The sequence below is a fragment of the Heterodontus francisci genome, chromosome 44 (genome assembly GCF_036365525.1).
Source record: "Heterodontus francisci isolate sHetFra1 chromosome 44, sHetFra1.hap1, whole genome shotgun sequence".
Taxonomy (NCBI): domain Eukaryota; kingdom Metazoa; phylum Chordata; class Chondrichthyes; order Heterodontiformes; family Heterodontidae; genus Heterodontus; species Heterodontus francisci.
Genome location: NC_090414.1, coordinates 24686062 through 24699176, shown reverse-complemented (window position 1 = coordinate 24699176; position 13115 = coordinate 24686062). Strand labels below are relative to the sequence as shown.

The following is a 13115-nucleotide window of genomic DNA, read 5'->3' as shown; positions in this document are numbered from 1 at the left end:
ATAAAGGTTGCTGCTGTTCCCTACATTTCCTTGGAGTTGTCTTGCTGTGAAGATCATGTCCACTGTGTCTCTCCATGGACTAAGTTCACATTGTTATTCCGGTGGTAACTCTCAGCCACGGGGAGGAGGACTCTTGCGATGGTGGACAGCAGGGATACCCCGCTGTAGTTACCACAGTCGGTCTGCTCACCTCTTTTTGAAGATGGTCACAATTATGGTGTCTCGGAGATTCCCTGGCATGCTCTCCTCCTTCCAGATGAGGGAGGGGAGACCGTGTATTGGTGTCGAGTGCCTCTCCACTGTAATTTAGAATTTCGGCAGAAATTCCGTCCATGCTGGCGGACTTATTGTTCTTTAGCTGTCGGATGGCCTGTTCAATCTCCTGTCAGCCTGGGGTTGTGATGACATCATGGTGGGTAACATACTGGGGAATGTGATCGAGGGTACTCGTATCAAGGACTGAGTCACGATTGAGAAGATATTTAAAATGCTCCTTCTAACAAGCGCTAACTGCCTCTCTCTGTCCTTGATCAATGTCACTCCGTTCTTTACTCTCAGTGGGGGAGATCCTTAGGTACGGCACACGTCTCATGTCTGTCAGTGACTTGCTGGACATCCTGCGTTCTTTCAACCCACAAGATGTTCTTGAGGTCACAGATTTTTTTATTTTGTTGGACCTTTGGCCTTCAGTTGTCTGTCTGTATACTTGCTTGTTTCCTCTCAAATTCTGGTGATGCTTGCAGTTCAGGCATGCATTGTCTTTGTGTTTCAGTAGCGGCTGGACCTGCTGGTTGTTCTCATCAAACCAATCTTCATTGTTTCCTGTTTGAGAAACCAAGAATATCTTCACAAATGCTCATTATGGTAACTTGGAGGACAGACCTGGAAATGTGGATATTCTGTGTGGTTCAGTGCGGCACTCCCTCAGTACTGCCCCTCCGACAGTGCGGCACTCCCTCAGTACTGCCCCTCCGACAGTGCGGCACTCCCTCAGTACTGACCCTCCGACAGTGCGGCACTCCCTCAGTACTGCCCCTCCGACAGTGCGGCACTCCCTCAGTACTGCCCCTCCGACAGTGCGGCACTCCCTCAGTACTGACCCTCCGACAGTGCGGCACTCCCTCAGTACTGCCCCTCCGACAGTGCGGCACTCCCTCAGTACTGCCCCTCCGACAGTGCGGCACTCCCTCAGTACTGCCCCTCCGACAGTGCGGCACTCCCTCAGTACTGCCCCTCCGACAGTGCGGCACTCCCTCAGTACTGCCCCTCCGACAGTGCGGCACTCCCTCAGTACTGCCCCTCCGACAGTGCGGCACTCCCTCAGTACTGACCCTCCGACAGTGCGGCACTCCCTCAGTACTGACCCTCCGACAGTGCGGCACTCCCTCAGTACTGCCCCTCCGACAGTGCGGCACTCCCTCAGTACTGCCCCTCCGACAGTGCGGCACTCCCTCAGTACTGACCCTCCGACAGTGCGGCACTCCCTCAGTACTGACCCTCCGACAGTGCGGCACTCCCTCAGTACTGCCCCTCCGACAGTGCGGCACTCCCTCAGTACTGCCCCTCCGACAGTGCGGCACTCCCTCAGTACTGCCCCTCCGACAGTGCGGCACTCCCTCAGTACTGACCCTCCGACAGTGCGGCACTCCATCAGTACTGACCCTCTGACAATGCAGCACTCCCTCAGTTCTGACCCTCCGACGGTGCGGCGCTCCCTCAGTTTTGACCCTCCGACAGTGCGGCACTCCCTCAGTACTGACCCTCCGACAGTGCAGCACTCCCTCAGTACTGACCCTCCAACAGTGCAGCACTCCCTCAGTACTGACCCTCCAACAGTGCAGCACTCCATCAGTACTGACCCTCTGACAATGCAGCACTCCCTCAGTACTGACCCTCCGACGGTGCGGCGCTCCCTCAGTACTGCCCCTCTGACAGTGCGGCACTCCCTCAGTACTGCCCCTCCGACAGTGCGGCACTCCCTCAGTACTGACCCTCCAACAGTGCAGCACTCCCTCAGTACTGACCCTCCGACAGTGCGGCACTCCCTCAGTACTGACCCTCCGACGGTGCGGCGCTCCCTCAGTATGGCACGGTGGGATCAGCCTGTAATGTGGGCGACAATTCTGCAAGGTGGAAGTCATGTTATTGTGGGCCTGCTCCTTTAAGAGCACCACACCTTCACAAAGTGCTGTGTAAACACTATATCACTGACAGTCTCTGCCAGGGGGCATTTACTGCCTCTTTTAACTGTAGGTTAAAGGAACTAACAGGCCCTCTAACCTAACAGGTTTTCAATCAGGCAGCTTGTTTTGGAATGAAAGCATCTAGCTTTAGCTTCAAAATGTTCCAGAACAGTGCAAACCTCCTCCTTACTTTTGAAAGAAATGTGGATATAATACATAAATATTTAATATATATGTATGCAAATGTTTTAATCTCACTCCACAGAAAGGCAACAAAGGTTCTGGCCTGAGTTTGCCAAGTTTGCAAAAGGAAAACCTCACCCCCTTTTATCACCATTCTGACACACCCTCCTGATTTGAATACACAGAATACTGCTCCAGTTATCTCCTCATCTCTTTGGAAGCAATTGCCACTGTTAAATATAACTCAGCAAATTTCACCCCCTGCCATCCCCAATTGGCTTGTTCAGTGAGTGCAGAGTTTTCAGATAAATTTGCTGTCAAGGATGCAGCACAGCCACGACTGGCCGAATGGCCTCTCATGCTTTAAGATTCTATAATTCGGTGAAACTGGATTCCACTGAAAGGTCACGGAGCTGAAACATTAACCCTGTTTCTCTCTCCACAGAAGCTGCCAGACCTACTGAGTATTTCCAGCATTTTCTGTTTCTGTTAGATCGAGACAGTCGTGGGGGAGACCAGAACTAGGGGGGGCGGCGGCGGGGGGGGGGCATCAATATAAGACAGTCAGTAATAAATCCAATGGGGAATTCAGGAGAAACTCCTATCCCCAGAGAGTGGGGAGAATGTGGAACTCACTACCACAGGGAGTGGTTGAGGTGAATAGTATCAATATATTTAAGGGGGAAGCTGGATAAACACGAGGGAGAAAGGAATAGAAGGATATGGTGATAGGGTGAGATGAAGTAGGGGGGAGAACAGAAACCCCAGCACGGAGCAGATGGGCTGAATGGCCTGTTTCCGTGCAGTTGAATCTGTTTTTTTTTTAAAGAAAAGGCCTTTCTCTTTCCCACAGCAGCTGCACGAAAGACAATGTCGGAATTCTGGGAAGAGCACTCCAGGACGGCCACAGTTGAAGAAATGATGTTGGACTCGAGTGCTGAGGTCATCACACAGATGGAGAAGCCGGAAATTCTCTCCATGTTGCCCGCTTTGGATTGGAAGGAGGTGCTGGAGTTGGGAGCAGGGATCGGGTACGTGCCCAGTCGGCCAAGCTTGGGTTCCGTCACTCTAAGTGGAGTCAGTGGGAGCAGGGTGACCGTCTCGAGCTCTGCAACCTCAATACCCTACTTCATCTGACATCCTCTCCATCACCGGGTAGCTTCCCCTCCCTCTAACATGGTCACCTCGGGCACCTGCCTCAGCTCATCTGCTGCTGAAACCCTCATCTGTGTCGTTGTCACCTCCCAGAGTCGACCATTCCAACATTCTCCTGGCCGGCCTCCCATCTCCCACCCTCCATAAACTTCAATTCATCCCAAACTCCACTGCCCACAAACTCACACCGAGTCCCATTCACCCATCACCCTCACTGCTCGCTGACCTACACTGACTCCCGGTCCGTAAAGACTCGATTTTATTTTTAAATTCTCATCCTCATGTTCAAATCCCTCCATGGCCTCCTCACCCCTCTCCCTATCTCTGTAACCTCCTCCAGTCCCTACAACCCTCCCTATCTCTGTAACCTCCTCCAGCCCCTACAACCCTCCCTATCTCTGTAACCTCCTCAAGCCCCTACAACCCTCCCCATCTCTGTAACCTCCTCCAACCCCTACAACTCTCCCTATCTCTGTAACCTCCTCCAGCCCCTACAACCCTCCCTATCTCTGTAACCTCCTCCAACCCCTACAACTCTCCCTATCTCTGTAACCTCCTGCAGCCCCTACAACCCTCCCTATCTCTGTAACCTCCTCCAGCCCCTCCAACCCTCCCTGTCTCTGTAACCTCCTCCATTCCCTACAACCCTCCCTATCTCTGTAACCTCCTCCAGCCCCTACAATCCTCCCTATCTCTGTAACCTCCTCCAGCCCCTACAACCCTCCCTATCTCTGTAACCTCCTCCATTCCCTACAACCCTCCCTATCTCTGTAACCTCCTCCAGCCCCTACAACCCTCCCTATCTCTGTAACCTCCTCCAGCCCCTACAACCCTCCCTATCTCTGTAACCTCCTCCAGCCCCGACAACCCTCCCTATCTCTGTAACCTCCTCCAGCCCCTACAACTCTCCCTATCTCTGTAACCTCCTCCAGCGCCTACAACCCTCCCTATCTCTGTAACCTCCTCCAGCCCCTACAACCCACCGAGATCTCTGCGCTCCCTCCAATTCCAGCCTCTTGTCCATCCCCCGATTCCCATCGCTCCACCATTGGCGGCCGTGCCTTCAGCTGCCTGGGGGCCCTAAGCTCTGGAATTCCCCTCCCTAAACCTCTCCGCCTCTCTCTCTCCTCCTTTAAGACGCTCCTTAAAAACCGACCTCTTTGACCGAGCTTTTGGTCGCCTGTCCCTAATATCTCCTTCTGTGGCTCGGGGTCTGATTCTGTTCAGCACCCCAGTGAGTGTTAGGGGGGTGATGAGAGATGGGAAAGGGGGTTATCAATGATGGGATTCCCTTTGTGCGTTTCCCGGGGATTGAGGAATGTGAGCTGAACCTTCCGTTTGCCCTTTTTCCCTTCTGACCCGCAGGAGGTTCACCGGGCATTTGGCCAAGATTGCCAGCCATGTCACGGCTGTGGACTTCATGGAGAAATTTGTGGCCAAGAACAGACAGCTGAACGGTCACCGTGGAAACACCAGCTTCTTGCAGGCCGACATCACCCAGCTGGAGTTGCCGGGCAACAGGTCCGTAGCCACGGGGCCTGTACTACAGGCCCCGTAACTGGAGCATTTAAAAAAATAAACAGCGCTAGGGAGCGAATTCCCGGGATTTTGACACCGGGTCCATGGTCAGCTCGTGCCCAAGTCACGGTGTTTGACTTAGAGCCCGGACAGCACAGAAGGAGGCCATTCGGCCCATCGTCCCTGTGCTAGCTCTTTGAAAGATCTATCCAATCAGTCCCACTCCCCACCCCCCCAGGAGGAGTTGACAACCGTCGGCAGCAGTTGGATCTCCTGGTCTATTGGGTGCCTGTTGTCGAGTGATTCAGCTTCCATTTTCCTGGGGGTAAGGGTCCCACCACCCTCTCCCCACACATCTCAACAGATTATTTAACTCGCCCTGAGGGGGGGGGGAAGTTCCCAGCTTTAGCTCTCAGGTTACAACCGAGTTCAGCTGCGAGTGTTTGGACATTTTTCGGCTTTTTGTTTCGGACGGGGCTGTGAAGTCTCCAATGCTCTCTATTCCCTCCCAAACCAGGGCTAGGCCCCAGGCTCTGAACCCCACCGCCCCCAGGTACAAGAACAAGGTATTTGATTTTCCTTGACCTGTGCCCTCTTCTCTTGACCTTTCAGCTTTGACCTCATCTTCTCCAACTGGCTGTTCATGTACCTGACCGACGTGGAGCTGGTCGACGTTGCGAGACGCCTCCTGTCCTGGCTCCGGCCAGGAGGGTATCTGTTCTTCAGGGAGTCCTGTTTTTACCAGTCGGGTAAGGGGAGTGATGGCTGACATTACTGGGTGTGTGAGGATGTCTGGGCCCAGGATTAATCTCTCCATCATACTGCCTGTGGGGTCAGAGCAGTGGAGAGAGGAGCGGACATTGGGAAAATAACTCTGCACTTGGGTTAAACTCCCCACTCCTCTCCCCAACTCCTCCATTATCCCCCATTCTCTAACTGTGGATAGTAACAGGCTGGGGATCTTTTCTCTAGAAAAGAGAAGGCTGAGGGGGGAGGTGACCTGATCGAGGGCTTTAAAATGATGAAGGGGGTTCGATAGGGTCGACGTGGAGAAGATGTTTCCACTTGTGGGGGAGACCAGAACTAGGGGCCATCAATATAAGACAGTCAGTAATAAATCCAATGGGGAATTCAGGAGAAACTCCTTTCCCCAGAGAGTGGGGAGAATGTGGAACTCACTATCACAGGGAGTGGTTGAGGTGAATAGTATCGATATATTTAAGGGGAAGCTGGATAAACACGAGGGAGAAAGGAATAGAAGGATATGGTGATAGGGTGAGATGGAGAGGAGGTGGGAGGAGGCTCGTGTGGAGCAGAAACACCAGCATGGAGAGGATGGGCCGAATGGCCTGTTTCTCTGCTGTAGACTCGATGCAATGCTGTGTGATTGAAATTGAGTTTGTGTTCGCTTTGTGACGAGGCAACGTGAAGAGAAACTTCAACCCGACTGTCTATCGGATGCCAGCGGATTATAACCACATCCTGATGTCAACTGTTGATGGGTCAGAGCGAGAGGGCGACACGGTCTGGGGCTTCGAAATTGTGATGAGCAAATCTGTGCAGACCTACATCAAGGTAAGGAGAGGCCGAGGGAGGGGGTGGGTGGGGCTGAGGACAGTGGGCGGGGTCACACTGGAGGTGGGTGGGGCTGAGGACAGTGGGTGGGGTCACACTGGAGGTGGGTGGGGCTGAGGACAGTGGGCAGGGTCACACTGGAGGTGGGTGGGGCTGAGGACAGTGGGCAGGATCACACTGGAGGTGGGTGGGGCTGAGGACAGTGGGCGGGGTCACACTGGAGGTGGGTGGGGCTGAGGACAGTGGGTGGGGTCACACTGGAGGTGGGTGGGGCTGAGGACAGTGGGTGGGGTCACACTGGAGGTGCGTGGGGCTGGGGACAGTGGGTGGGGTCACACAGGAGGTGGGTGGGGCTGAGGACAGTGGGTGGGGTCACACTGGAGGTGGGTGGGGCTGAGGACAGTGGGCGGGGTCACACAGGAGGTGGGTGGGGCTGAGGACAGTGGGTGGGGTCACACTGGAGGTGGGTGGGGCTGGGGACAGTGGGCGGGGTCACACTGGAGGTGGGTGGGGCTGAGGACAGTGGGCGGGGTCACACAGGAGGTGGGTAGAGCCATGCTGGCAGTGGGTGGGGCTGAGGACAGTGAGCGGGATCACACTGGAGGTGGGCGGGGCTGAGGACAGTGGGCAGGGTCACACTGGAGATGGGTGGGGCTGAGGTCAGTGGGCAGGATCACACTGGAGGTGGGTGGGGCTGAGGACAGTGGGCAGGGTCACACTGGAGGTGCGTGGGGCTGAGGACAGTGGGCGGGATCACACTGGAGGTGAGTGGGGCTGAGGACACTGGGCGGGATCACACGAGGTGGGCGGGGCTGAGGACAGTGGGCGGGATCACACTGGAGGTGGGCAGGGCTATACCAGAGGTGGGTGGGACTGAGTATAGTGGGCGGGATCACACTGGAGGTGGGTATGGCCATGCTGGCAGTGGGTGGGGCTGAGGACAGTGGGCGGGATCACACTGGAGGTGGGTCTGGCTGAGGACAGTGGGCACGGTCACACTGGAGGTGCGTGAGGCTGAGGACAGTGGGCGGGATCACACTGGAGGTGGGTGGGGCTGAGGACAGTGGGCAGGGTCACACTGGAGGTGCGCGGGGCTGAGGACAGTGGGAGGGATCACACTGGAGGTGAGTGGGGCTGAGGACACTGGGCGGGATCACACTGGAGGTGGGCGGGGCTGAGGACAGTGGGCGGGATCACACTGGAGGTGGGCGGGGCTGAGGACAGTGGGCGGGATCACACTGGAGGTGGGCGGGGCTGAGGACAGTGGGCGGGATCACGCTGGAGGTGGGCTATACCAGAGGTGGGTGGGGCAGAGGACAGTGGGTGGGGTCACCCTGGAGGTGGGTGGGGCTGAGGACACTGGGCGGGATCACACTGGAGGTGGGTGGGGCTGAGAACAGTGGGCAGGATCACACTGGAGGTGGGCAGGGCTATACCAGAGGTGGGTGGGACTGAGGATAGTGGGCGGGATCACACTGGAGGTGGGTGGAGCTGAGGACACTGGGCGGGATCACACTGGAGGTGGGCGGGGCTGAGGACAGTGGGCGGGATCACACTGGAGGTGAGTGGGGCTGAGGACACTGGGCGGGATCACACTGGAGGTGGGCGGGACTGAGGACAGTGGGCGGGATCACACTGGAGGTGGGCAGGGCTATACCAGAGGTGTGTGGGACTGAGGATAGTGGGCGGGATCACATTGGAGGTGGGCGGGGCTGAGGACACTGGGCGGGATCACACTGGAGGTGGGCGGGGCTATACCAGAGGTGGGTGGGACTGAGGACACTCGGCGGGATCACATTGGAGGTGGGCGGGGCTGAGGACACTGGGTGGGATCACACTGGAGGTGGGCAGGGCTGAGGACACTGGGCGGGATCACACTGGAGGTGGGTGGGGCTGAGGACACTGCGCGGGATCACATTGGAGGTGGGTGGGACTGAGGACACTGGGCGGGATCACACTGGAGGTGGGCGGGGCTGAGGACAGTGGGCGGGGCTGAGGACAGTGGGCGGGGCCATACCAGAGATGGGCGGGGCTCTTGCCCTGGTGTGAACACTGTGTCCCTGCCTCATGTTCTGGGTCTTTGTTCTGCCTCCTCAGTTAAAGAAGAATCAGAACCAGGTGTGCTGGTTACTGCAGAAGATTGTCCGGGACCGTTCCGCCAATCAGGGCTACGACACCTTCCAGCAGTTCCTGGATAATAAGCAGTATTCCCGCAGCAGTATCCTCCGTTATGAAAAGATATTTGGTCATGGATTTGTCAGCAGTGGAGGACTGCTCACCACCAAGGTACATCAACAAACAATCAGCTGGAGCTCAGTGGGATGGTCTGTGTCTGTGTCTGTGTGTCTCTCCCCTGAGTCAGAAGGTTGTGGATTCGAGCCCCACTCCATTGACTCAAGCTCCTTAATCCAGGTGGATACTCCCATGTGCTACCGCAGAAGGAGCTTCGCGCTGTCCGAGGGTCAGTACTGAGGGAGTGCTGCACTGTCGGAGGTGCCGTCTTTCAGATGAGACATTAAACCGAGGCCCCCGTCTGCCCTCTCGGGTGGGTGTAAAAGATCCCACGGCCACTATTGGAAGAAGAGCAGGGGAGTTCTCCCCGGTGTCCTGGGGACAATATTTATCCCTCGGCCAACATCACTGAAAACAGATGATCTGGGTCATTATCACATTGCTGTTTGTGGGATCTTGCTGTGCGCAAATTGGCTGCTGCGTTTCCTACATTACAACAGTGACTACACTTTTTAAAAAGTTCTTCATTGTCTGTGAGGGGCTTTGGGACATCCTGAGGGGGTGAAAGGAGCTGGAGAGACAGGAATCTGTCTTTAAATAATTTTGTGTGGAGGAGAGGGGATCAAACTCCTTCCCATTCACTCCCACTGTACACAATCCCAATGGATCAAACCCCTTCCCATTCAGTCCCACTGTACACAATCCCAATAGATCCAAACCCTTTCCCATTCACTCCCACTGGACACAATCCCAATGGATCAAACCCCTTCCCATTCACTCCCACTGTACACAATCCCAATGGATCCAAAACCCTTCCCATTCACTCCCACTGTACACAATCCCAATGGATCAAACCCCTTCCCATTCACTCCCACTGTACACAATCCCAATGGATCAAACCCCTTCCCATTCACTCCCACTGTACACAATCCCAATAGATCCAAACCCTTTCCCATTCACTCCCACTGTACACAATCCCAATGGATCAAACCCCTTCCCATTCACTCCCACTGTACACAATCCCAATGGACCAAACCCCTTCCCATTCACTCCCACTGTACACAATCCCAATGGACCCAAACCCCTTCCCATTCACTCCCACCGTACACAATCCCAATGGATCCAAACCCCTTCCCATTCACTCCCACCGTACACAATCCCAATGGATCCAAACCCCTTCCCATTCACTCCCACCGTACACAATCCCAATGGATCCAAACCCCTTCCCATTCACTCCCACCGTACACAATCCCAATGGATCCAAACCCCTTCCCATTCACTGCCACTGTACACAATCCCAATGGATCCAAACCCCTTCCCATTCACTCCCACCGTACACAATCCCAATGGATCCAAACCCCTTCCCATTCACTCCCACTGTACACAATCCCAATGGACCCAAACCCCTTCCCATTCACTCCCACTGTACACAATCCCAATGGACCCAAACCCCTTCCCATTCACTCCCACTGTACACAATCCCAGTGGGTGGAATGTTTGAGTATGTTAAGTAGTTGACGATCTTGATAGTATTTACAGCACAGCTCCGGCCCATCCGCTCCGTGCTGGTGTTTCTGCTCCACACGAGCCTCCTCCCACCCACCTCTCCATCTCACCCTATCACCATATCCTTCCATTCCTTTCTCCCTCATGTGTTTATCCAGCTTCCCCCTTAAATATATCGATACTATTCACCTCAACCACTCCCTGTGGTAGTGAGTTCCACATTCTCCCCACTCTCTGGGGAAAGGAGTTTCTCCTGAATTCCCCATTGGATTTATTACTGACTGTTTTATATTGATGTTCCCCTAGTTCTGGTCTCCCCCACAATTGGAACATCTTCTCTACATCGACCCTATCGAACCCCCTTCATCATTTTGAAGCCCTCGATCAAGTCACCCCCCCTCAGCCTTCTCTTTCCTAATGATCCCCAGCCTGTTCGATCTTTCCTGATGGTTATAACCTTGCAGTTCTGGTGTCATTGTTTTCTCTCCATTTCTGGCAGGAGTTTGTCGAGATGTTGAGTTTGGCACCTGGGCAGTCAGTCCTGGACATTGGCTGTGGAATTGGAGGCAGTGATTTCTACATGGCCAAGGTAACTTGAGGGAAACCCGCTTGCTCCTTGAGAGGCCCTTAGGCAGCCTGTCGCCATGGGTACAGGACACCATTGGCAGTCGGCAGGGCAGAACTGACATTTCCACATCTGTCCCTATCTGTGTTGGTGGTATCAGCTGGGCTAATGGGTTCTCCATTGACCTCAGTGTCTCTGGACTGGACAGACTAAATCTCTGCTCCTGATCGCTGTCGATTCACCCCATAGCTGGGCAAATGCTGCTATTGGGTAAGGAATCATAGACTCGTTGAATTTCTCCCTCATCTGTGCTTTCACACTCAGTAAAGGAAGAGAATGGTCAAGCTGTGAGGCTATTCCAGAATTCGCCGCAGAAGTGGAAACCCCTCGATTGAGGGTCCCATTGATGGAATATAGGTCTTTGTCGATCGCAAGGAGTGCTGGGAAACTACCACCTCCATAACTGCCTCCTACTCTGCCCTCCCAGAGCAGGAAAAAAAACTGGGAAATGCCAGAGACTGGTGCAGTTTAAAGGCAGAGAGAGAGGGAGGGAGGGAGAGGGAGAGAAAGGGGGACTGGGGGATGGCAAGAGGGAGAGATGGAGAAGCGGGGGGGATAGATGAGAGAGGGATGGAGGGCATAGATGAGGGAGAGAGGGGGATGGGAGAGAGATGAAGAGACGGGGAGATACAGGAGGTGGGGGGGGGGGAAGAGAGAGAGAGAGTCAGAGGGAGATATTGGGAGAGAGGGGGGAGGAGAGAGAAATGGAAAAACAGGAGATAGATGAGAGAGAGAGAGAGATACATGGGTGAGGAGAGAGAGAGAGTCAGAGCACGGGGTGGGGGGGAGGGGGGGTGCGAGAGAGAGGGAAGGAGAGAACACTCCACTCAGCTGTTCTGGTTGTAGATTGACTGATGGTGAGAAAGAGTCTGTCCTGTGGTGATCAAATACAGCGCGGGTTTAGAAATAGCGTCTGGAGTAAGGGTTTTTTTTTTCTGTTTCAGAATTACGGTGTAGAGGTTCTGGGAGTGGATTTATCGTCAAACATGGTGGAGATTGCAATGGAAAGGGCAGTGACCGAGAACACATCTCTGGTAGGAAAGGCGAGAGTGAAACTCTCCTGTCAGTTTGTTAATTCACCCGGGTGAATATTGGGGTTGAGACGAGGGGAACAACGCGGTGAAACCAGTCTAAAATAAAGACTGGACACTGAGCATCTCAAATAACATCCACAGTGCATGGTACAAGACAGGACTCTCACAATTTACACATTACGACAGCTCTCAATTCACCACGTCCCTGTTCACAACTTATAACACGGGGATGCAACATATAAACACCTGGATTGGGAGCAGGAGTAGGCCATTCGGCCCCTCTAACCTGCTCTGCCACTCAATAAGATCATGGCTGATCTGTTTGTGTCTCGAATTCCACACTCCCATCTACCCCCGATAAGCTTTAATTCCCCTGTCTAACAGGAATCTATCCACCTCCGCCTTTAAACTATTCAATGACCCCGCCTCCACCACCTTCTGAGGCTTAGAGTTCCAAAGTCGCACAACCCTCTGAGAGAATTTCACCTCATCTCTGTCCTAAAAGGGCGACCCCTAATTTTAAAACTGTTCCCCCCCTCCTAGTTCTGGACTCACCCCCAAGAGGAAACATCCTTTCAACATCCACCTTGTCAAACCGTTCAGGGTCTAATAAACATCAATCAAGTCTCCCCTCACTCTTCGAAACTCCAGTGAAAACAAGCCCAGTCTGTCCAATCTTTCCTCACAAGACAACCCACTCATTCCAGGTATTAGTCTAGTAAACCTCCTCTGTACTGCCTCCAATACATTCACACCCTTCCTTAAATAAAGAGAGCAATACTGCAGAGTTACCTACACCCCCTGTTCCTCACTGACCCACGCTGGCTCCCTGTCCGGCAACACCGCCATTTTAAAATTCTCATCCTCGTTTTCAAATCCCTCCATGGCCTCCTCACCCCCTCCCTATCTCTGTAACCTCCTCCAGTCCCTACAACCCTCCCTATCTCTGTAACCTTCTCCAGCCCCTACAACCCTCCCTCTCTCTCTAACCTCCTCCAGCCCCTACAACCCTCCCTATCTCTGTAACCTCCTCCAGCCCCGATAGCCCTCCCTATCTCTGTAACCTCCTCCAGTCCCTACAACCCTCCCTCTCTCTGTAACCTC

At 54.3% G+C, this 13115-nt stretch overlaps 1 protein-coding gene across 4 annotated transcripts in view; it reads left to right on the top strand.

Annotated features, from left to right (window-relative positions):
- pmt (phosphoethanolamine methyltransferase) overlaps nucleotides 1–13115 on the top strand; it is a 46245-nt gene that overhangs the window by 17639 nt on the left and 15491 nt on the right. For 2 of the 4 annotated variants that reach the window (XM_068021442.1, XM_068021446.1), the window contains exons 2-8: nucleotides 3220–3397; nucleotides 4887–5042; nucleotides 5652–5788; nucleotides 6460–6614; nucleotides 8712–8900; nucleotides 10852–10941; nucleotides 11922–12011. In XM_068021442.1, the coding sequence (XP_067877543.1) occupies nucleotides 3220–3397; nucleotides 4887–5042; nucleotides 5652–5788; nucleotides 6460–6614; nucleotides 8712–8900; nucleotides 10852–10941; nucleotides 11922–12011 (995 nt within the window). The remainder of the gene's footprint in view (nucleotides 1–3219; nucleotides 3398–4886; nucleotides 5043–5651; nucleotides 5789–6459; nucleotides 6615–8711; nucleotides 8901–10851; nucleotides 10942–11921; nucleotides 12012–13115) is intronic. The other 2 variants (XM_068021444.1, XM_068021445.1) reach the window with 2 other exon arrangements.